The sequence below is a fragment of the Solanum dulcamara genome, chromosome 7, assembly GCF_947179165.1.
Source record: "Solanum dulcamara chromosome 7, daSolDulc1.2, whole genome shotgun sequence".
Taxonomy (NCBI): domain Eukaryota; kingdom Viridiplantae; phylum Streptophyta; class Magnoliopsida; order Solanales; family Solanaceae; genus Solanum; species Solanum dulcamara.
The window spans coordinates 12,378,708-12,405,139 of record NC_077243.1 but is presented as its reverse complement, the minus strand read 5'-3'; the positions used below and the strand labels follow the sequence as shown (position 1 = coordinate 12,405,139).

The following is a 26,432-nucleotide window of genomic DNA, read 5'->3' as shown; positions in this document are numbered from 1 at the left end:
ACTTCGACCTACATTTAAATCTCGTTATAACAATTATTCTTTATAACAACATTTCACTATAACGATTTGATTTTCTCCCGAACCGATTTTTCATGTTATATTTTACTTCTCTATAATAATATTTTACCTATAACAACAATGACATTCATTATAGCAGTACACTTCATAAAATTACCCCTTATAACAACTATATGTTTTGTAAGAAAATATATTATATATATAAATAAAATACTAAAATATTTATGGTAATCATATATCATTAATGTCATGCACATAGTAAATTTCTAGTACGAATACCTAAAAGAAAAGAAGTCGTATTTAAATGGTGCCTATAACTTGTGAACATAACTTCACGAGGAAAGACTACTAATATTCGTCTTTTTATAGTTATATCCTTTCTAATTTTGTATATTTTTATTTATAACAACTAAATGAGATCTATACATTAAATGCTATTGTAACAATTATTAAATTTTCATACAAATGCTGACAATATAGAAAGGTTTGGCTATATATACTGATAATGTTAAATGATTTTTCAACTAAGGTTACATTGCGTAGAGACACATAGTTACTTGTAACTGTCCATAATAAGACAAGTTGCTTTTTTATAACATATTAATTGATATATCATTTGATTTTCTAAGTGTATATAATTTAAATTAATGATTCAGCCCCACCCTCAATAAAATAAAATAAAATAGATGGTAAAAGTCTTGAACATGATTTGTGTGCAATGCCATCCTTTTTTCTAGTCGAAATAAAAGAATAAATTAGCTTGGAGGAAAAAAGCTCATGAGTGCATCTATTTGCATGCTTTTCTCTCTTGAAGTTTGATCATTAACCACACATGAATTAACAAGATCTTCCAAATGAAAAATAATATCCAAATAATCTTGCTAATTACTCTTTTATCATCGTCATTTATGTGGCGATGTTTGACTGAACACAAATTTTAAGAAAGAACGAAAAATCTTTGAGATTTGTATAATCTAAAATAAACTTCAAGCATTTATGTGGTTAGTTATAACTCATCTCATTAAATGTAAAATGAATAGTTTAAAATAAAATGATTTTTAAATAAAAAGATGTAACATTCTTTTTGAAATATGCATACTATAAAAAAATATGATTCATAAATTAAGATAAAAGTCGTAGAAATATTTATTATTAAAAGAATATATTAATTTATCATGATTCACGAGAAACAAAAATCATGAATCGTCCATCCATTTCTTATGTAATAAGTAGAACTATATATACACACACACTTGCCCATGCAGAGAGCATGGTACAATAAAATTATTACATCGATATCGAAAAAATTTATGCCGTGATTTTAGTATTGTTGTATTTAATATGACATTTGATTTGTATTTTTTTTATATTCGATATTCATAAAAAAAGTCAAAATATTGTATCGAAGTATAATATATATATATATACAATTCATATATATTGGAGTATTATAATACCAACAAATTTATAAATTAGTATTAAGACAAAACAATTTAATTGTTAAGACGTTGAGACTTTGACTATCCTTTTTGTATAATTGATTAACGAATGGAATTACTTGTACTTTTAAAAAAATATTGTACATGTTTAAAGTGTTAAGATGACATGATTGAGATATTTTTTAAAAAGTCATAATTCTCTATTATATGATTATAATATAAATTGAAATCGAATAGACTATGGTTAATAATTTATCATATTTCAAAATATGAAAACTAATCCATCTGATTTTTTATATTTCTTTTCTTTTCTTTTCTTTATTAATTAACTTTTCTTTTATTAACTATATTTTATACTAATTAAATCCTAATTAATTGTTAACTACCCATCAATTATTAACCACCCATTTGATTTTTTTATATTTCTTTTCTTTATTAATTAACTTTTATTTTATTAACTATATTTTATACTAATTAAATCCTAATTAATTATTAACTACCCATTCAATTTTTTATATTTTTTTATTTTCTTTTCTTTATTAATTCACTTTTCTTATTAATTATATTTTATACTAATTAACTTCTAATTAATTATTAACCACCCATCTGACCCCCCCCCCCCCCCAAACCCAATAATTTTCTCCACCAAAATGGAGAGAAGAATTCTTCTTCTTTTTAATGGGTTTTGAAAGGAAAAAAAAAACAAGATTCAAAATGAGAGTAAATAGAGGTGGGTGTGAAGAAGAAGAGGGTAGGTGGGTGTGAAGAAGAAAGGACGTGGGGTGGGGTAATTTTTTTTTTTTTTTACTTTAATTGGTTTTGAAAGAAAAAAATTCAAGATTCAAAATGATAGTAAATGGAGGTGGGTGTGAGGAAGAAAGGATGTGGGGTGGAGTGTTTTTTTTTATATTTTATTTTACTTTATAGAATCTTACGCGCTGCTCTTTTTTTTTTCCACGTCAGTTGTAAGGGGGTAATAGATTCAGTTTTAGATAGTTTATGTGTGTAATTAGTCGCCATGATAGTTTAAGTGTGTAACTGACTTTTCGATACAACTTTAAAGAAAATTTATGTCTTTTTTTAATATAATAATATCATTAAACACTTTTATATAAGAATGACATGTCTGAAACCAACCATGTATGTTTTTTTTTAATTAGTATTAGTACTTTATTACTTCTATATTAAAGGAATAACTTCACCGGATTTCGGTCGTACTGTTTGCTTGAGCAGCTTTTGATTGTCCTTCTTGTTTTAGCTGCTTGAAGTAAGCAGCTGGTTGTTGATGTGTCTACTTATATTCATTTTTGTATTTTTTAATTTTTTTTGCTCTTTTGAAATATGTTATATATTAAAAAATTAAGTGTGAAGTATTATAAATTACAGTGATTAGCAATTTCAAAATTTTATGTAAAAAGTATTATAAATCACAATAATTAGCAATTTAAATTGGGACGGAGGAAGTAACATATATTACTTGAAATGATGTAAAAGGTACAATAAATAACAATAATTACCAACTTAAAAATTTAAAAGTCATAGATAAAATCGAAATGGTTCTTTAAATATTATCAGTGCCACATAAATTAGGACAAAAAGAGTAACATACATTATTTGAAATTTATGTAAAAGGTATTATAAACCACAATAATTAATAATTTAAAATATTTAAAAGACAAATAAATTTTTGATGCGACATAAAATGAAACAAAGTAAATAATATGTATATTAATTAAATGACATAAAATATATATAATCATAATAATTATCAATTTTAAAAATATAAAAATATAATTTTCAATATCACATAAATTAAGAGAAAAGAATAACATATATTGGCACGGGCCTCTTGTGACTAGTGCATATCTCGCTCAATAAGCTGTCAGATATTGCCTTTTGGTTTTTAGAAAAAAAAACATTATACGTATAATATGAATTTATATACTACTTCATCATATTCGATTTTTTTAAATTAAAAAAAGAGCAAACATTGACGTATAAAAGGTGGTAAAGAAAACACGTAACTCCATCGTCAATAGAAAAGATCCAAAAACAATATTATCTATACCAAGTGAAAATTCTAAAATTAAATTACTAAAATATCGTTTTTATTAAACTAAACATCCTATTATTTAATCATTTTATGAAAGTAGAAAAGCCACCCCTTCGATTAACGCGCCACCGCTTCAATTCACCCGTCTTTCCTTACAAAAATAAATAATAAACCTCTGCGAACCCTTTATCTCAGTGGTATCACCGGTGCGGCGGCAGTTCAAGAGAAAACCAACGGTAGACACCAAAATTTCCCATCGATTCTCTGTCGCCGGTGTTTGGGCATAGTTACTACATAATTGTATCCTGAATATCCTTGCATTTTTGGATGCCCAAACGAAACTGTTGACCATATTCGTATTAGTTGAAGTTATACTACTAATGTATTTTATTTTTTATACTTATAAATATATCATGCTAATTTGATCATCTTAATAAATACTAATCACTCATGAGTCATGACTAACACAAATACAATATTATAAATTGAAAATATTTTTTTTTTATTGGTAACCCCACGTAATGAACAAAATAATAGTAATTTGTTAAGTCATATATATGTATGTTTAATATTTGTGATATTCAAATTAATATTAAGTTTTTGCATTTTTTGGACTGAGAACGGATGGTAGGAGGAGACTTGACTTTTCAATTGGTTATGGACTGTATCAAGGATAAACACTTAGCTCAATTTTTACTTGTCTTGGTGATAAATGAATTAATGTGGAGAATTGAAGGTAAATTGTTATGGTGTATGTTATTAGTGAATGCTGTTGACACCCAATTTTGATCCTCCACAAACGTATATTAGTTATTGAGTTTCTTCAATTTTAAACAATATGAAGTAATTGTTTTTATAAAATACCAAAATATTTTCCAAGTGTATTTTTAAAGAAAATTTTATCATTCTTATATTTTTTAATGATATATATATAATTCTATATAATTATCTATATAATTATTAATTTCTATAAATATTCAAAAAATGATAAAAAAAAATTAATTTTATTGTTTCGTAAATTAGTAGCTTATATTTTTGAATTAATTAGTTTATAACTAAGTTAATCAATTCATTATGTTAGAATTAAGAAGCTCGTTAATTAATTATTGTCGATTCGTCTTATATAATTTTTAGTTGAATTCATAATTAAATCGGTTTGACTATTTTGTTAAGCTTAATTGGCTAAGTTAACAATTTTCATGTGGCCACAAATTCAATCATTTTTTTACTTCATCCTTAACCAAATTTTAAGTCATTTTTTAGCCCAAATTTGGGCCTAAAGTCATCCAACCCAATGTTGTCATCCCACCCTTTTTTCTTTTTTCTTTTTCACCTCTCAATCCCACCTAAACCCCCCTTTTGTTTAAATTCTCAAACATCATCATTCTTGTACCCCTATCCTTTTCCTTTTCCCTCCCCCCCCCAAACCTCATTATTACTCCTACCAACCTCACTCTTTTTTTAAAAAAAAATCACTTCATCTTCTTTATAAAAAGAGGAAGAACAACATATATCAAAAAAAAAAGGAGAATAAATCTATATTCATCAACATTCAAGAACATACAAGAAGAATACAAAAAAAAAAAAAGAGGGAAGCAAGAACATAATACTACAAAAAAAAATTAGACAAAAGCAATAACAAAAAAATTTAGTCTCGGATTTTTGATTCTTTTTTTTAGTTCTTTCGCTCATTTCTGGGTGGGTTCAAGAATTTCATTGCCCTCAAATTCGTCGTCTCAATCGCTGTCCGAAAATAGATAAAAATCTTTTCTCAACTTTATTTTATTTAATGAATAATTATTTAATGTCTTCTATGTAATCGATTTGTAATCTTATTTTTTTGTAAGCATGTGTTAGGATTACTTAGATTAATAACAGAAATTTCTTGTCTTGCTTGAAGTGCAGTGATATTTTTTATCAAATATGTGAAAACTCTTAGTTTCATTCATTATTTTTTCCAAGTAGTTTTCTTTGACGATATAGATTTTTACGATTTCAATTTCTTATTTTATCATCATTTAGATAACAAATATATGCTTAAGTTACTTATTAATTAGAACTTTATGGCTTAATTGATTTAAATTTTGCTTTGAGATTTGAGTTAGTATAATGTATATGTTAATTACATGCCCTTTATTTACTCAAATATATTTCTATGTTTCTTTTTTTTTCTCTATATATATGCATGTTGTTAGTCACTATGTTATTTTATTATGTTCATATGTGATCCTTTTAAGTGTTATGCATATATACATGTGTTTTGATATTTCATTCTAATGTCTCAAGTACTCATCATACCAAGTTGAATTTAGTGATAATTTAATCATGAGTTGTGTTATCCCTATTCATTTACTGTGAAATTTATGTGTTTGTTTGTTAATATATAGTAACTCATATTTGTATTATTAAATATTATGCATGAATTGGTCTCTTAGTACAACACATGATTAATTAGAATTAATGAGGTATCTCGTTCTTAGATGCAAGTTTCATATTAATTTTCTTTTTATCCTAGTGATTGCACTTAAATGAGATGTTTAAGTAACATTTATTCAATTAATAAGAATCTTATCTCAATTGTTTTTTCTCTATTCGTTTACTAATGTTATCCTTTTTTTTATTGTATGAACTATCATCCGAGTCCACTATGGACTTTCTCCATTATTTGCATTTTGACATTGAGCCACGGAGGCCCAAATATCCTTTTTCGAGTCATCCTTTTCAAAACAAAATGGAAAGAGATGCTGATTTACAGGTTGCTGGAGCTAAAAATAGGCTGTATATGGTGTATATACAGTTCGATATACATGAAAATAGTTTTGTATACACTGATATACAGTGTATATACATCTTCGATATACAGTAGAATTGGGCCTAAGACCCAAAACGTAGGTAGCCAATAACTTAGTCCAGACGTACGAAACTAAGTGTTGGGCCAAATTTTCATACTTTATTAATTTATATTTAATTTGGATTGTAAATTTATTTATTTATTTACGTTTATTTATACTTGCGTAGAAGTTGATTTAGTTTGGCTTAACTTAATTGAACTCCTCTAAAAGAGAAACCATTTTTTCTGTTAATTTATTCTTTAAAAATGACATGGACTCTGCCATTCGAGGAGTATACAATTTTCTTTTTAAGAAGATTTTATTATGCAAAGACTTGGCCTTATATAATCCCATAAGAGTATCCCATATTTTCTTTGCAGTCCATTTTTCAGCTACACTAGATAACACTTGATCAGCTAGTGCCAAGTGTAGATCAGTAACTGCATTGCTGTCTATGTCGTTCCACTTGTTATCATCAGTAAAGTCTGTGGGCCTGCCTTCAATTTCAGCTAAACAATTGTCCTTTCTCAATATCGTTTTTATTTTCATTTTCCACAATGAGAAATTAGTCTCATTAAATTTCTCAACGTCAAACTTTATTGTATTCGACATTGTTATTTGCTTCACACCTTTCTAGATCGTTTCTGAATATTTTTGTGAACAATTGTGATAAAATATACCATCATTGAATTTTACTATTCACAAAAATTTACTATTCACAGATAGTAACTTCGCATAAAATAGACAGAATAATCGAGAGCTCTGATACCACTGTTGGGGGAGGAAGCACCACAACTAAAGTTTGATACGATAATAAATAATGAAAATAAATTGGACACGAGAATTTTACGTGGAAACCGCTCAAACAGATAGAGCGAAAAAACTATGGGGTAGATATGCTCTTTAAATGTTACTCATATTATATGACATATAATATGAGGTATTATAGGCATTGACATTCTATTTAAAGGAGATGGAGGAGCCATATTTTTTCATCTAATAAATTAAAGACGTTAGCTTTTAGTGCAATATATTATACGTCTATTTCATATTTTCATCCAATAAATTTCTCTTCTTAAGTATTTTCCCTTTTCTTGATCATGATGTCTACAGATTTTGGTAAAATTAGTCGTGTGCACAATATACCAAAAGATGGGATGACGAATTTAATCCGTTCAATTGCGGCAGAGAAGCATGAAGCTGGTCAACCATTTTATTTACTCGATTTGGCCACAATTGAGAGGCTTATGGACAAATGGAATTATTCTTTTCCAAATATAAAGCCTTTCTATGCCGTCAAGTGCAACAATGAACCTGCACTTGTTACCAAATTAGCCAAGTTGGGTGCTAATTTTGATTGTGCTAGCCTACTCGAGATTGACACTGTCTTAAGTCACGGAATTAGCCCAAACCAAATCATTTTTGCTAATCCGTGCAAGGCTATTTCCCACATCAAGCACGCTGCCGCTGTCGGGGTCAATCTCACAACTTTTGATTCCAAGCTCGAAGTTGACAAAATCAAAAAATGGCACCCGCAATGCCATTTGTTGCTCCGAATCAAAGCCCCTAGTGACAGCGGCTCGTTGCGCCCCCTCGGGAAAAAATTCGGAGCACTGCCCGAAGAAATTGAACCCCTCCTGCATTACGCTTGCAATGTGGCTGGCCTAAAAGTTGTAGGCGTTTCATTTCACGTCGGATCTATAGCACAAGATCCCAACATTTATCGCGAGGCGATCGCCAGTGCCAGGGGCGCGTTTGATGTAGCTGATTATCTTGGAATTCCTAAAATGAAAATATTAAATATTGGCGGGGGATTTAGATCAACCCCGTTGTTTGAGGAAATAGCAGGTGTAGTAAATGAAGCAGTCCGAAATTATTTCCCTGAGCCTAATTATTTAACAATAATTGCGGAGCCAGGGCGATTCTTTCCTGAAACGGCTTTTACTTTAGTTACACATGTGATTGGCAAAAGAGTTCGAGGTGAGAAAATAGAGTATTGGATTGACGAAGGGATTTATGGATCGTTTAGGCCAACACTTTACAACAATTGCTTTGTGGGTACGAAGACAATTTCAATGAAAGAATGTTGTGAAATATGTGAATCATCGACCATTTACGGACCAAGCTGTGACTCCCTTGATGCAGTGGCCGTTGACATAACATTGCCGGAGCTTCAGTTGGATGATTTGATAGTGTTCTATAATATGGGCGCATACTCAAAATGTGCGGGAACCAAGTTTAATGGATTTGATATGTTATCTACACCTACCTATCTTGTTAGCACAAATTCTACATAAAATTATATATATATATGTCCGGAACAAAGAAAGAGTTGGACCTAACTTTCTTTGTTATTTTCTTAATTCTCTGCATCAGCAATATTATGGTCGAATAGAGCATTTGTTTCCATTAATTAGTTGTTTGATTTGCAGTTTTGTGAGACTAGAACAGATCTATTTTATTACAAGCTAGCTATCGAAGTTTTTTACTTTTAAGTCCTCCGATATACAAATTCAAGTTTTCCTACGAATTGATTCGAGGCTAATTTAGCCAGTTTAGTACTGTATAGGACAAATCTACCTTATGAATTGATTTGAGGCTTATTTAAAATATGGTACTCCATCAGTTCAAATTTATGTGTTGGAGGTATTTTTTAAAAACATGGGCAGCAAAAATGAATTGTAAATGTCTTTCAATAATTTTATTAAGCATATGAGGGCTTTAAATAGTCAATTTGAGCACATAATATGCAGAAAATCTGCAATTTAAAATTCAAAAAAAGCTAAAATTTCTCAACAACTAAAACAACCTAGTAAAAATTTTAATTTCAAATTTATCCTAGACCTAGACAACTTATTATATTAAAAATTACTGCAATAACTAAAGTAAAATTCAACATTATGTAACACCGTTTGATCGGGTATGAAGTTTAAGAAATTAGAGTAATACTTTGTTATGTTTACCAAATTGCCGATGTTAATGTCATTTTAATGCACTTTTTATCACCATAAACTGAATAAAGTGTTAAGTGAGATCCAAAAGGATAAAATGAGATGATATCATTAAATCGTTGTCAAATATATATGAAAAAGTGACAGACTAAAAAAGAAAAAAATATTACATAAATCATGATAGAAAAAGTAATGGACAAACCACAAATATCAATAGGGAGGTTAAGGTTGAGAGCTCGAAAGTAGCAATTTTACGCTAAAATCAGAATCTGTCAATCAAGTTATTTTTTACAATGATAATATGAATTTATTTCACTTTATGTACATGGATTCTAACGACATTCTTACATGTTGAGAGCTCGAAAGTGGCAATTTTAGGCTAAAATCAAAGTCTACCGACCAAGTTATTTTTTATAATGATAATATGAATTTATTTCACTTAATGTACATGGATTCTAACGGTATTTTTACATTCAAATTAATAGAACTTTTTAAAAAATCTACCAAGAAGACTTGTATGGTCATTTTAAAAAATTAATCCAACTACCAAGGCTTTCACCTCATGTGGTATTGGTGGCCTTGGTGGGAATGACATTGATCCCTATTTTGTGTATCAGACAAATAAGACGCTACAAGGAAAGGAGGGAGATATAAAAGCAAAACCTTCGAAAAACAGAGCAAAAAATAGTAGGATAAATACGTTTATGTTATGAAGTAAATTAACTTTGCACAATAAGGTGAGAATAAGAAGAAAAAATAGAAGACGGAGAGAGAGTTGAGAGAATTGAGAAAGCAATGTATATGTTCTTTATCAGTGTATTTCCTTTATATTGAAGAATAAGGCTATATTTATAGCCATATATATGAAAGTAGAGAAAAATATTAATGAGCAATTTATCCATTTAAAAAGTAAATGGACTATCCACCATTGTAAAGTGGCCATCCAATTAACTTAGAGCCCGTTTGGATGGATTTAAAAAAAATAACTTTTATGTATGAAGTGTTTTTAGAACTTTGAAGTGATGAAAGTTATTTTTATAAATAAGTAGTTGAGTGTTTGGATAAAAGTGCTTATGATGTGAATTTTAGGGTTAAAAGAATAAAAAAAGGTAGTTTGGAAATTTAGTTATAATATAAGGGATATAAAAGTAATTTTCATGGTCAAAGAAAATGACTTTAAGCACTTTGGAAAAAAAAGTTAGGAATTCTAACTTTTTTATTTTTGACTGACTTTAAGAACTTTATGACTTAAAGTCAACATTAGACAAACACGTCCAAAAACTAAAAATGGGCTTTAAGTTGGTTTTGACCAACTTAAAGCCAATCCAAACGGGCTTTTAGTTGATAACACTCTCCCTTGGATGTCCACGTGAAATGTGTTTCATTAAAACTTTACAAAAATAATATACATAGTTATTCTGAACATCCATAGATGTTGTGCCCCGTTAAAACCTTAGTAGGAAAAACCCAATGGAAAAAAAATCTAGTGAAGAAAAAAGAATACATACATCTGGTAATACGCCTTGAGTGCTGCCTCATTAAAAACCTTATCAGGAAAAATCCGGTGGGATAAAACCTTGGCTAAGGGAAAAAGAGTAAAACACGTATTTTGCTCCCCTGATGAAAACATCACTTAACATCTCGAAGACGACACATTCCAATTTTGTATCTCATTTTCTCAATGGTTGAAGTCGGCAATACCTTGGTAAACATATCTGCTAAATTGTCACTTGAACGAACTTGTTGGACATCTATTTCACCCTTCTTTTGAAGATAATGAGTGAAAAAGAATTTTGTTGAGCTATACATGCAGCATTGCCTTCATACAATATTGTTGGAGCGTATTTTGTCAAAGAAAAGCCACATGTTTCTTGCCCAAAATACCTAAAGATGGGATGACGAATTTAATCCGTTCAATTGCGGCAGAGAAGCATGAAGCTGGCCAACCATTTTATCTGCTCGATTTAGCTACAATTGAGAGGCTTATGGACAAATGGAACTATTCTTTTCCAAATGTAAAGCCTTTCTATGCTGTCAAGTGCAACACTGATCCTGCACTTCTTACTAAACTAGCTAACTTAGGTGCTAATTTTGATTGTGCTAGCCTACTCGAGATTGACGCTGTCTTAAGTCTCGGAATTAGCCCAAACCAAATCATTTTTGCTAATCCGTGCAAGGCTGTTTCCCACATCAAGCACGCTGCCGCTGTTGGGGTCAATCTCACAACTTTTGATTCCACTGCCCGAAGAATTTGAATCCCTCCTGCATTACGCTTGCAATGTGGCTGGCCTAAAAGTTGTAGGTGTTTCATTTCATGTGGGATCTATAGCACAAGATTCCAACATTTATCGCGAAGCGATTGCAGGTGCTAGGGCCGTGTTTGATGTCGCTGATTATCTTGGAATTCCTAAAATGCAAATTTTAAACATTGGTGGGGGATTTAGATCCACCCCGCTGTTCGAGGAAATAGCTAGTGTAGTAAATGAAGCAGTCCGAGTTTATTTCCCCGAGCCTAATTATTTAACCATAATTGCGGAGCCAGGGAGATTCTTTCCTGAAACGGCTTTTACGTTAGTAACACATGTGATTGGCAAAAGAGTTCGAGGTGAGAAAATAGAGTATTGGATTGACGAAGGGATTTATGGATCGTTTAGGCCAACACTTTACAACAATTGCTTTGTGGGTATGAAGACAATTTCAATGAAAGAATGTTGTGAAATATGTGAATCATCGACCATTTACGGACCATGTTGTGACTCCCTTGATGCAGTGGCCGTTGACATAAAATTGCCATGTTATCTACACCTACCTATCTTGTTAGCACCAATTCTACCTAAAATTATATGTCCAAAACATTAATGAAAGAGTTGTTTGTTTTTGCTTTAGAAGATTTGAATTTTGATTGCTCTTACTTTTAGAAAACATTTGATTGGATTTTCGTGAGAAATTTTTTTTAAGTTCTAACTCATAAGGGCAGACCTTATAAAATTTAAATTCTAAATTTGCGTCACTTCACAAAGGGTTAATTTAAAAATTTGTTGATCCGTTGGTGTCTCATGAGTTGACAGAAGTTTATATGATAAAATCGACTGGTCTACTTGTTCAAATTATTTAATTAAAAATGAATACTCATATCCTAGAAAAGGGGGAAAATCACGAATGAACGTACAATATATTTTTGTCATTTCAGCCTAGCCTCAGCACGAACATTTTTTTCATTTCAGCGTAGCCTCTCAATTTCGTGCCGCCTAGCGTCATTCGTGATATTTGCGATGACGGGAGTAATATTTTTTCTTTATTCTTTTTTAGATAACGGAATATATTTTATATACAGTTAGGCATTTGACATTACATTGTCACTATTAGTATTAGCGATCACAAATAGATTGCCAAAACGGACTATATTATCACATGTAGACCATACTACTACTATTTTACTAGATGACATTCCATCTTGATCTGCCTTCAGTTTCTCCTTTGCTACATCGTTTACGGCGTAAATCATAGGCTCTGAAATCTTGACATTTTGCTTTTCCACCATTCCTTTAAGCCCAACGTGGCTTCAACTACAACATACATCTTGTTGTATACTCCTAATATGTTTCTGTTTAATTTCACAGAACTGGATCACATAAGAAAATATATTATCTGGTCATATAGCTTATATTATGCTCTGTGCATCTGATATATATTCATTGGTAATAGCTACCAATTTAATTAGCTATATGCCTCTGGTGTCAAATCCACATAAAAAGGTTTTCACAACTGTGATTTTCTTGGCTGACTTTCTTTCAAGTACACAGAAAAACAATACCAACGTCAAAAACGAAACAAGAGATAACAGGTTGTATTTTAGATAACATTAGAGTTAAAACACTGTGAAGAGGGTTACAAAGTGGTATACAGAACAACTGCTACACGATCAGTTAATAAGAAATATTGCAGCTGCGTGTCTTTTGGCTGCAAACTCAGTTTCATGTCCAGCTGAAAAATATGGTGGGAAACCAAAAGAATGTCGACAACGTTAAAAAGTTGACAGTGTCTTGGACCTAAGACTCCTAAACAGCCGTTGGTTAATAAAACAGAAACGCTGTGCAGATCACTAGAACTTCAGACTAACAGAGGAAGCTGTACCAAAAATTGCTATGAACACACTCGGACACTCTGTGATTCTCTCTCTTCTAAAACAGCTCCAGATGACTTGTCATCCCTCTCTGTTAAACATATTTTGTATGGTACAAATCCCTTACTTCTGCTCCATATGTCGCTCTTGGTTGCACATTTGGACTCAACTGTATCAGAACTTCTGTTTCCATCGTCAACTACACTAGCTGAGCCAAGGCTTGAACTAGTCGATGATCCCTCTCTTTGAGGTTCTTCATCTTTTGGTCCCTGACAATGAACAGCAGTCGCAGTCTCCACGGCTGTTTGGCCACACGATGAGATAGATCGATACACAAGATCTTGGTACCAGGACCACCAAGAAATTGTAGTAGGGAAGGTTGCAGTACTCTCAGGATTGTTTTCAAGCATGTTTTGTGACAACCAAGAAGCTGGTGGAATCATATTGCCTGGAACCATGGCAAGTATAAACGGTGAATTCGCTTGGTTAGCTTGGAATCCATGAAGTAAATCTTCATTGCTGATTGTGACTTCCTTTTCTGTGGCTTTAGATGGAAATGAGTTGCAGTTGTATGGAGCTTGCAGATCAAGGTTATTGGCACCTGGTACGAAAACTGTCTGTCCGAACAGCTTGATACTTGCTGAAGGCGCTTCAACAGGTAGTTTTTCACCATTACACGAATTCTCCCTAAGAACAATATCACATTCCTGCAAAGGCACGTACACACCTGAGGCAAGTGTACAGCCAAAATAGCACAGCAAAGCAGATAGATCAAACTTTAAGAGCAATTACCATGTCAGAATTGGTAATCAGGCTGGTACTAGCAGCTACTGGCTTTAATGCAACATGGATTTCCTCCAAGGTGTTGGAGGTGTTGGAGTTTGAGCTCATACTTTCATCATCATTCTCTGCAGAAATTATATTTGCAGTGTGTGCATCCGTAGTACAAGAGACTGGTGAAAAGTGAGAGTTCTGCTGCTCAGCAACTGGATATTCACAAACACCTAAACCACTTGCTGACAAAACTGAATCTGGAGAACGACTGTCCCTTCCTGATACATCTGGAGAAGGAGACCTTTCAGGCTGACCTGAAACTGCCTTGTTAGCTGCAGGAGAATCAGCCATCTTGCGAGGGTATGGACGCATAGGTTTCTTCTTCGGCCGAGGAGGAGGTATGTCAATTGCATTAAGGGATTCATCACCATCATTCCCTGAATCTCGAGCAACCTACAATGGAGATTAAAAATTCAATGCTTGTAGCCACTGAATACCCAGGCATCTCTGCCTTAATTTGGACAGGATAGAGAATCAAGCAAACTTCCTATACTTTGTCATAATCTAGGCACCAACCTTGGCAAAAAACTTCTGCGCATGACTACGAATCTGAATTGCAGTTTTGCTTCCAACATATTCTGCATGATCAAAGAGACATGTTAGAAACTTCTATTTAGATTGAACCACATAAATGGGAGGGGGAGATCAGAAGAAGAAAGGACCTTTTATCGGGAACGAACAACCTTACACCACACGTACCTTCTATTTGGCGCCAAGCACGGCCATACAGCTTCAAGGCTTCAAGAAATCTCTGGTGTTCTTCCTCTGTCCATTTCTCTCTCTGTTTTGTAATAGTATAAGGCTTCCTAACCTGTTGCACATGTGATAAAGTGATTCAATTAAGCACCAATCCAGCTATATGCTATCTACCTATCTCAAACGAACTGAAGGAAAATAACGTGGAATACATTCATTGAAGGGATGTTGACCTTTAGCACATTTTCATTGGCAAGACAAGGTGGGACCTTTCCCTGAGTAGCCACAGTTTCCAACTTTGAGCTAATCATGGATGAGGCACCTTGCCGAGCTCCCTCAACTTGATTCTGTGGAATTTTGAAGAAATCTTACTTCATAAGAATATAATCCACTAAGTAAACTCAATTAAAATGAAATGAAGTGCCACAAAGAAAACCCAGGGCAGAGGCTCCCTCCTGTTCCAGCAGACAGAACTCTAGCTCAAATCGCTCGCATTAAATCTTGCTTATGATCCCAACTAACATCAAATGCTCTGTGGTGCTAACATTCTATATTTTCACCCCATTTCTATCAGCCATACGAAATTGGACAACCATCGATCTACCTTTTCCCCCCAAACATGATAAATAGTATTGTTTTTAAAACCAGGCAAAGAGATAAAAGAACTACTACTACCACTGATAGCATCCCAGGGAGTACGTGAGAAGGAGAAGCTGAAAAGGTTGGAAAGGCCTCGAAAATTTACTTCCATGTGCTTGACTTCATTGGAAGAGGATAACTAAGTAGACAAGTTGGAAGAAATGAGATTGAACAATAGCTTCAAGCTTCTTGAATCCATAGACTCACAAGGCAGAAGCTGCAGGATTCAAGAATCGAAATTGAATTTGTGGCTTCAAGCTTGCCGCCTTGGCCTAAAGGATTTTCCCAGTCACGGGAAAGTTATATTGTTTCCTAATATCTGTGTCGTTCCGCTAATCCGTACGCTATCAATGCCTCAATTCCAAATTAGCTAGGATATAGTGCATCATACAAAGGCAGATCCAAGATTTAATACTATTGGGTTCAACCTTTAAAATTCTTACTAACTCATTGTGTTTTAGGGATTACATTGGGTTTTTTGTTGTTGTTGAACTCGTTGAATTTCAAAAGAATTACGGGTTCAGATCTACTATTTATTGCAATTTTAGGGGAGTTTTACGCATAAATTTATCATTTACGTAGAAAATGCAGAGTTCAGATGAGCCCACAGCATCATGTGCAGTATCATGTTGTGGTTATCTACTGGAACACAAGGATGTAAAAGAGTATATTGGCAGCAATGTATAACCTATCATCAAACAAATTATTTTAACATTAACTGAATTACATGTCCAACGCCATTAAAGAGATATTTTAGTCAGTTCAAAACCCAAGACCAGATATTCTCACATCATATTAGAAAATGTGAATGATGAAAGAGTGGTGTCCACTTTTTGAGTAAATGATATTTAGGTTTCACTTCAAGATTTGAATTACCTAGCCTCCCTCTAAATTTTAGCAGCTATGTAGGATTATTGTAAAGAAAACAACTTTCCCTGGCTAGAGAATTGACCTTTTGGCATACTGATGGAATTATCCTACATAGCCATTTAACTAAATTTACAGTTTCTAGAAACACACTAATAAGTTCCAGCTAAAGCGTACTCAAAGAAACAAAGAACTTGGCAGCATAAAACATTACCTCAGTTTCAATTTGTTTATCTTAATTTTCTTTTTGGTCTGTATCAAAAAGAATGTCTCTTCTCCCTTTTTAACAACTCTCTAATTCCAATTTTCCACATGTCAGATCTAAGACAACAAGATTAAATGGACACTTCCATACATTCTACCTATCTTCAGACTGCAAGATTCAAAATTTTCTCTTGTTTTCTTAAAATCCGTGTTAAATCGAAACAAACAAACAAATTGAAACAGAGGGAGTATCACTTACTCATCATATAATTATTGTAGCTTAACATACATATGAACCGTCGCAGATGCACATTTAAATTCAAAAAAAATAAAGCTGAAATCAGCAAATTTCAGTTGATATATATATATATTTTAACAAACAAAGTCTACTTCCAGATGTAGTCAGAGAACATCAACTCAAGAAATACCCATATTCCAAATATGAATCTTGATAAAGAAATAATTAAAATTAAATATTGAGAAAGTCCACATACCAGTGCATCTGCTACCATTGCTGCAAAAATCTTGAAAAAAATAAAAGTTAAACCAGAATAAGAGGGGTATTTTAGCTTCGCTTCTCTTGTAACCCCCCAAAAATATTATGAGATATACACAGTAGTGTAAACAGGGGAGATGAAAAAAAAATGAAGGGAAAGTATAAGAACAGAAGAACAGAGAATGGAAGGGGCAGAAATTTTATTTGGGTTGGGATGCCACGTAGTACAGTGACGGAGGAATTTTCTATTTCTTTTAATAAAATAAAAAAAATAGATTAGTTGGAATAGAAACATCAAGAAGGTTGTAGAGAGTTGTTTGTGGCTGTGAATGAAAGTTTAGATATGACACGTGTCAATGTCAGGCTGGTCCATTAATTAAAATCATATCTCTATCTCTCTTATAAATAGTGACACCAAAGTCCATGGCATGCTTTGGCTTATTGCTATATGTGGAACCTATTCAACTAACCAATCATACATCCACATTATGGAAACAACATACATATCTATTTTTTACTTGTTTATTATCTTTTGATTAGATATGGAGTTTAAAAAAATTGAATCATGTAATCTTAACTTAAAAATATATGAAATGTACTAAAATGTTATTTAATTTTAAATATATTATGTGAAAAATAAAAATAAATATTTTTAAAAAATATATTAAGTTCATTATGGATAAATAGAGATAGGAGGAGGAAGCAATATCTTTGAAATAATAATATCTTATCTATTGCTTATTTTTTATTTTTCATTGATTCCAAAGAGTGAGTTTGTGGCTCTGATTCCTTGTCCTTTTTGGGTGGCTGATTTTGACTCTTCTATTTGGGCTTACTCCAACTTAGGTTAGTTTGTGGCCTTAATTTTTTTTCATGTGGGTTCTGCCACCGCTGTTGTACAATGAAGCTACTATTGAATGCGTAAAAAGTATTTTATTAGGATATTACTATTTAATTTATTTTTATTTAAAAAAATATTTGATTAAATAGTACAAATTTCATTAGTTTAGATCTTAATTGTGTGCTTTCATATCAATTTACGAAATTATCCTCCGTACTATTTTTTCTTCGTCTTAGACTCATGTATCTCAGATGGTGTAATTTATTTCAGATACGTTGTATCCAATAGTAATTCACATATATATGTGATATACTGACTTTCTCGCTCACTTCTCTCATATCTCGATCGTCTCTCTCTCATTCTTGCCTATTTCCCTATGTAGTTGTAATTCAAAATATATATGGTACCAAAAATACATATATCTAGTATAAAAAATGCACTGATGAAATTCAGAATATATATGATATCAAAGATAAATGTATCTAGTATCAAAAAAATGCATTGATACATTCATCAACTGCATAGTGAGAAAGAGCAAGGAGGAGAGAGCAAAAAGAGAGAGAAGAAAAATAGGAAAGAGTGAGAGAAAGAAGGATAAAGCAAGGAGAGATTTGAAGGAGTGGTGTATCTTATATGAAAATCTAGTACGGAATTATTATTAGTGAGAGTATGTAATTATTTCAAACTATAGAATGGATTAGTATATATGATAGGAATGTTTGTATAATTAGATAGTTTCTTCAAAATATTTTTAGTATTTTGACAACCCTAATTTAAGAGGAAAATATTTGAATTTATATACATATGAAGTTCAAGTATTTTCGGATGAAGTTTAGAGAAAATTTATTGAACTTCAAACAAAATGTTTAAACTTCCCCCCAAAAAATGACTGAACTTTCATCATATATGTTTGAACTTCAATCTAATGAAAATTCAGACACCAAAAATGTGTTTGGTATAAAGGAAAATATTTTTTCATAACAAAATGTTTTCTTAAAAGATGGAGTTCACTTATTTTCTTGTGTCTAGTAAGTAACTTGAAAATATAATCCTAAAAATGTTAGTATATTATTTATGCAAATTCCATGGGATATGGGGGTGGGGTAGGAGTGTGGCAATAGTAAGCAGTGGCAAAGTCGAAATTTTCATTAAAGGAGTTCAAAGACTAAAGAGTAGATACACAAACCAGCCGAAGGGGTTCGACATCTACTATATTTATATAAAAAATTATTTTAATCATGTATAAATAATATAATTTTCTGTCAAAGGGGGTTCAGATTAACCCTCTGAATTCAAGGTGGCTCAGCCCCTAGTAGTAAATATGGTAGTGGGATGCGTTGGGGCATTGGGAAGAGATGTTTAATGTGGGATGCGTTGGGGCATTGGGAAGAGATGTTTAATGTGGGATGACACTTATGAAACCTATTTTATTTTATTTTTACTTTAAAAGAATAATTTTCTCACTCTTAAAAACTTATTTTTAAATTAATTAATTAATTAAATTAAACAATCGAACATTAAAAAATTAGAAATGATAATAGGTGCTTTTCTTTCACCTTATCCCTTAGTATTTACATGAGGTGCCAACTCATATTTTAAAATTAATATATTAATATGTTTTATAACATTTTTTAAATATAAATATAAATTAGGTTCTAGGTCTTTGTTAAATCTTTACGAGTGGAATTTTAATTAAGAGTGACAAAAGAGTTTCAAATTTAAGAAAGTGACTCAAGTATTAATTATTGGGTAGATGTGACAATTTTAAGATTAGTCCTAATGACACTAATTTTAAACTCATCAAGTTTTATTATTTACATAAAAGCCCTATTTTTTCAATCCCACTCCTCTCCCCCTTCCTACCCTACCCTTCTGCCGCCGCCATCCCCTCCTCTTCTGTCGCCGTCATCGTCACCACCTCCACCACGACTAATTCTTCCTCTATCACCATCACCACCACTTTCTCTTCCACCACCGCTGTTACCATTCCTTCTTCTCCACCGTCGCCGCCATAACAACCACCAATCCACCTTCGTTGTCGTCAGCACCTTTACCACCACCAATTATTCCTCTTATTCATCCATCACCACCATCTCCTCATCTTCCACCACCACCACTTCCTCCGCCACCACCACCGTTGTCACCTACTTCTCCTCTACTGTCGCCGTCATAATAACCATCACCTCTACCTTCGTTGTTACCACCAATATCATCACATTTTTTACCGTTATAACCACCCTCCCCTTCATCTTACAACTTTTAAAGTTGTTGCAACAACTAAATCACATGCTGCAATAGGTGTTCTATCTATTGCAACATATGTCATCTGTTGAAACAGATAAACATATGTTGCAACAGATGACGACATATGTTGCAACATAAGAGACATTTGTTGCAATGTATTGCTAATATGTTGCAACATATTTCTAACATGTTGCAAAAGATTGTAAAAATAAGGACTAAAAAGAAAACAAAAAAAGCGCAATGAAAGTTAATAAATGTCGGCGGCGATAACGATGGCAACAAAGACCATAAAAAAAATAGAGGAAGAGAGAAAGATTAAAAAAATAAGGGAAAGAGAAATCTAATGTGTCCTCATTCCCACCAAAAGATAGTGTTGATGTGTACTCCATCTCACCAAATGATAGAGTTGATGTGTACTCCACCTCACCCAAGGATAGGGCTGATATGTACTTTACCTCACCAAAAGACAGGGTTGATGTGTACTCCTCCCCACCAAAAGATAGGGCTGATGTGTCTTCATCTGAACTACTTGATGTAAATGATTTTATGAATTTAAATCAAGATCAGTCCCCTAGAGTAAATATAGATAACTTACACTCACATTCAGATTCAGATTCACTTTATGATGTTGAGGAAAGCATTGATGATTTGAGTGCCCTAGATGAGGAGTTGCTTTAATCTAAACAATCTAACATCCAAGAACATGTTAAAGAGAAGGCTGATAGGATAAATGTAGATAAGATACCAACTAGCCATGTAGGTATAGATGCAGATTTTGAAGACATTTATAAGAGTAAGAACGGAAGATTTGAAGGTAAATTAGATGATGATAACCTTTATTTTGATAGCTCAGATTCTAATAGTGACATTAGTAAAGCTGAAGAGGATCCTATTGAGAATAATGAAGTGGTAGATTCACCACCTAGAAATTTAAATACCAAGATCTACTTTGACCCAACTGTCAATTTTTTTTAATTTCAGTTGTATTTGATCTTTTTGAATCATATTAAATTTAGGGAGGCATTGCAAACTTACTCTATTCAGAAGGGTGTAGATATTAAGTTGAAACCTAATGAGAAGGAAAGAATAAGAGCAAAGTGTAAGAAAATGGGTTGTCCTTGGCATATTCTTGCAAGTCTTGATGGTAGCACTGAAAACTTCAGCGTGAAAACATACTTTCCTGTCCATAAGTGTTTTAAAAGTACAAGAAATAAATTGTGTAACCCAATTTAAATTAGCAAAAAATACAAGGAGAGGATTATGAGTGAGCCTACCATTAAACTGCATCAAATTTAGGCTTTGATACAAAAGGAGTATAGTTTGTATGTTAGTAAAACAAATTGTAGAAAGACAAAACTGAGAGTTATGAATGGACATATGGGTGATTTCAAAGAGGAGTTTGCTAGACTGTATGATTATGCTGAGCAATTAAAAATCACTAATCCTAAAACTATTGTATTTGTTAGGACATCCAAGAATATAATTCCAAAAAAGAGGTGTTTATGGTCATTTATATTTATCTTGGTTTCCTAAAAAGTGAATGGATAGAAGGGTGTAGAAGGATAATTGATTTAGATGATGCATTTCTCAAAAGTGTATGTAAAGGTGAACTATTATCTTGCATTTTTAAAGATGAAAATAATCAGATGTACCATGTAACATGGGCAGTAGTTGATAAAGAAATCAAGGACACATGATCTTGATTTTTGAAGTGCATTAAACATGATTTGGAGCTTACAGAAAATGAAGATGAAGGACTAACAGTGATGTCTGATATGTAGAGGGTATTACTCAATTTTTGGTTCAATTTACTTAGGCTTCAATTTTCTATAGTAATTGATATTTAACATTGTTGTCTCTCTAATTTTCCTTGTTTGACAGAGTCTTCATTTAGCACTTACTGAATTATTGCCAAATGCTGAGCTTAAATGGTATGCTAGACATATATGGGCCAATTGAAAGAAGGTGTGGAGGGGTGAAGAAAGGAGAAGAAAGTCCTGGCATGTTGCTAGGGCATCACTTAAGGTATTTTCCAACTAAAACTTGATGAAATGAGTCAGTTATGAGAAGGCATTATGAAAGAATTGCTAAAGTATAACAAAGAAGCATGGTGTAGAGCATTTTTAAAGAACATAGCAAGTGTGATCTAGTTGAGAATAATATGTGTGAGACTTTCAATAATTAAATTTCACAAAAATGAATTAGTGATGTATCACAATGGCTATGAAAGTTCTTAGAGAAAATGCTGAACATGCAGTCAATTGTGAGGTGAAGTTTAATGGTGATCTTAGCTTTGAGATTCATGATCCACCATATAAATATGTTGTTGATATCAAAAAGAAGATGTGTAGTTGTAGATTATGGCAACTAAAGGAAATTTCTTGGGCTCATGCACTTACTGCAATTCATTTTAAGGATTGGGCTGCTTGAAAATTTATTGATGACTGGTATAAGAAGGAAACATACTTGAAAGCATATAATAAGTTTATTCAGCCTATGACAAACATCAATATATGGCCAAAAAGCACAAAACCTACTATTGAGCCACCTAAAATTACTTCCATGCCAAAAAGACCAAGTAAAAATAGGAGAAAAGATAGTAATGAACCTGTTAAGAAGAAGATTGGAAAGACTACAAGGAAGGAAAGAAAAATGAAATGTTTTGTGTGCAAGACTTTTGGACATAACAAGAAAGGATGTCCAACTCTGATAAGTTATGCTTTAGTGTCTTTCTATTGCTGAAATCTACTCTGTTTAATTGTGCTTTTTATTTTAATATATGTTTGTAGAAAAATAATTTCACTGCTGAAACTTGTAAAAGTGCTGGAGCATCCACTACATTTGATTTTACAAATGGTGCAATTGAGAGTCAACCAAGTATAAATGCTGGTCCAAGTGTGACACCTACCACTACTCCCTCAGTTAGTGTGAGGTCTGCAACTGTCTCAGCAGCTGTGGAAAGGCCTACCAATGCTACATCAAATGATGTAAGGTCTGCAGCTGCCTCAGCATCTGGGAAAAGGCTTGTGAATGCTACATCAACTGGTGTGAGGCCTGTAGCTGAAAAAAGGCCTGTTAGTGATACTTCAAGTGGTGTGAGGCCTGCAACTGATTCTGTAGTATCTGGGAATGCAACTCAACCAAGAACTCCATTAGGTACTCAACAATCAACTTCTAGTGTTGGTTCCTAAAAAAATAGTAGCATAGCTTTGAAAGGTGGTACAACTCTTGGCTATAAAAGACCAAGACAAAAGAAGGCAAAAATAATTGGTTTTTGTGTGCTATTTGGATCAAGCGACAGTGTAATAGAGAGGGTAAATATTATATCACTTAAAGATATTTAATTGATATTAGTGTATCTTTAACTGAAATATTTTGTTATTTTTTCAATCTGGAACTACTGATAGAATGTTACATAGTCCTATATTAACAAGTTCAGTTCCTATCAATATTGATCTTGGTTACAAATCCAATAGACTAAGGTGGAAGGGAAGAGCTACAGTAACTCAAAGTCAGCAACAAGAAAAAAATTACAGAAGATCAAACTCTTTACAAGCACTCAAGCCACAACAGACACTCCTGCCACTAAGACTCATTTCACACCAAGCACTCAAGGCACACAGTAGATTTTTCTAGCTTAATGATTTGATCCCAAGTGTTTTGATTTTACTTTCAATTTCAGCTATTGTTAAGTTGCTATTTTGAATACTTTATTTATTTTTGTTGATGGATTTGTGGTGTATTTCTCATTAATTATAAGACATAATTTTAAGATTTGTGTTTTCTTAAACTTGTATTCATCATGTCATTATATTTCATTATCATTATACATTGAAACTACATAATAAACTCTGAAAGATAACAGTGATATCATCTTAAAAATATTATGTCAATACATCTTAAAAGTAACAGCTAGAAACCAAATCACAATAACAGTGATATCAATATTAGTGCTTGATCTTCCATGTCTTACATGCCTTTCTTGTCCTTGTCTTTCTTGCCTTTTGTGTCTCCCTTGTCTTCCTTGTCTTTCTTGCTCTGAATTTGTTGGTGAGTTCTTTCTATAGTATTGTTGTTGGCATGTTAAATCATTTGCCTCAGCCCATAAAAAGAATCCACAATCATTGACAGATGTTTTGACAACCACAAAACATTTTTTCAGGATTAGTTGATGTGCTTGACATCTTAAGTTCAGCATAGTGTCCACAGAAGCAACAACGAGCTGTCATGGTGAAGATGAAAAAAATCAAACCAACAAAGTAATGAACTGAAAATGCACAAAAAGGAGAGACGAGTAGAACGAAGAAAAAAAATAATGAAGAAGAAATTTAGAGAGAGAAGATCAAAAAAGAGGCAATAAAATATCAAGAAAATGGTGAAGGAGGAAAGAATGAAGAAGATGAGTGATTTATTGAGAAAGAAGGACCGTTACACCTTTTTAAAGTTGTCTCACGCTCCCACAAAATGTGATTTACACGCTTCTTGCTTGGTCAGGCCACATAGGATGCCAAGTCAAAAATAGTGCTTAAAATATTGTGTTTCGTGGGGTTCAGGGGTTTAGATGACAAATAGGCAAGTAGAAGGGTTCATAATACAAACTCAAACAAGTACAAGGGTCCACAAGACCATTTCGCCTTTTTTTATTTGTCTTGTTTAGAGAATCAAAAAGTTAATCTATCAGTTAGTTCTTAATTTATCCTTCTTTGTTGACTATAGTTATTTCCTTATGTATTTTTTTAAAAAATATGAAATTTATTATATTTAAAGGGTGATTAGTAAAATTGTCGTTCTATTTAATGCTTTTTATGGGGTATACTAAGTCAATATTAGACAAGTAAGACGGACAAAATGAGTAGGTTGTGTATCAATCGATTTGTAGACATGCTAAACCGTTATAGAACCATTCAGATATCGACTTATCTGTTTATTGATTATTGATCATTATTGATTTGATTATTGGTTTAACCGTTAAAATTTGACATTAAAAATCATTGAAAATTACTTAGAAACAAGGTGACAAACCAAAAGAACGAGTAAATTCCTCAGATAGTTATTCATGTTTGGGAATTTGCCCTATACTGTCACTTTTATTTCTTTTAATACCGTAATGGCCCCTAATTATTCGTATTTTTCTCAAAATATACTTCTCTCTCGAAATGCCATGTAACATTATTCATTTTTTTTTAACAATACAATAAAAATTTGTTTAATGTCTCTATAAGCTCTTTTAGGTATTCAATTGAAGTATTTACCCCATAATTGATATGTCCCTTTTGAGATCCAAGGTTACGAAAAAATTACACAATTTTTCAATCTAATTTCATAGTTGGTAAGAAAAAAATCAATTCAAATAGAGTTTCAAGCATCACAAATACTTCTTCTCGATTTTGGTTCCTAATATGATATTTATTGGAGTTGACTCAAAAATTTAAATTACAATATTCACGATGAAAAAATCATTATGAACTTGAGATATATATCGGTTAAATAGTTAAGGGATTGAAATATCAAAATAGTCGTAGAAAAATTGGTTCAATCGACTTTATTGGTACGAAGCATTATCTTTATTATGGCTTTAAGATAATAGTTTTATAATGGATCAATTCTTGATACAATTGGTAATTTGACTTCTATAAAGGAATTTAATTTTAATGAAAATCAATTCGTTGGTCTAATTCCATAAGGTTTGACAAATCTAATTAATTGACTATGTTAGATTTTAATATTGATTATAGTACAATGTTAAGAGTCAAATTAGTTAACATGCAAAGACAAAATGTATTCTAATTTCTAGCATTAATAGTTCCCTTTGCAGTATAATTCTAACGGATAAAAGCTTCAGGTATGTTTTTATAAATATATGATTTGTAACAATTTAGGATAGGGGATAGAAAAAAACAAGGATCAAAGTCTTTTCAAGCAAGGATGTCAATGGAATTTGGTAATGGAAAATCAATCAACACTTATACGATCTATTATATACTAGCTTCATATAAAAAAGGCAGTCTGGTGCACTAAAACTCTTGTTATAATCTCAATTAATCATGATAAATCATATATGTCTTGGAATCTAAATTATCTAACAAATAAAAGCTTCATGTATGTTTTTATAAATGCATGATTTCTTTTTTTATTTTTTTTTGAAATATTAACTCAATATTAATATTTTTAGAGTTTATGTTATGTATCAATTTTT

The 26,432-nt window shown here is 32.1% G+C and overlaps 2 protein-coding genes and 1 pseudogene across 3 annotated transcripts; 2 read left to right on the top strand and 1 right to left on the bottom strand.

The window, feature by feature from the left end:
* Positions 1–7,356: 7,356 nt before the first annotated feature.
* On the top strand, positions 7,357–8,754 carry LOC129895999 (ornithine decarboxylase-like). The gene has a single exon (XM_055971807.1). The coding sequence runs from the start codon at positions 7,442–7,444 to the stop codon at positions 8,636–8,638; it is 1,197 nt and encodes a 398-aa protein (XP_055827782.1). The 5' UTR covers positions 7,357–7,441; the 3' UTR covers positions 8,639–8,754.
* A 248-nt stretch (positions 8,755–9,002) lies between these two features.
* Positions 9,003–12,151, top strand: LOC129894522 (ornithine decarboxylase, chloroplastic-like; annotated as a pseudogene).
* Positions 12,152–13,111: 960 nt separating this feature from the next.
* LOC129894464 (uncharacterized) lies at positions 13,112–17,388 on the bottom strand. Of its 2 annotated transcripts, XM_055970170.1 has the most exons (6): positions 17,150–17,388; positions 15,179–15,292; positions 14,949–15,060; positions 14,766–14,827; positions 14,208–14,642; positions 13,112–14,122 (listed from the first exon to the last, which is right to left on the bottom strand). In XM_055970170.1, exons 1-6 carry the CDS (start codon positions 17,165–17,167, stop codon positions 13,436–13,438), a joined length of 1,428 nt encoding a protein of 475 aa, XP_055826145.1. In that variant the 5' UTR covers positions 17,168–17,388; the 3' UTR covers positions 13,112–13,435. The 2 variants fall into 2 exon arrangements, with proteins under 2 accessions (XP_055826145.1, XP_055826146.1); XM_055970171.1 differs by lacking the exon at positions 15,179–15,292.
* Between the last annotated feature and the right edge of the window lie 9,044 nt (positions 17,389–26,432).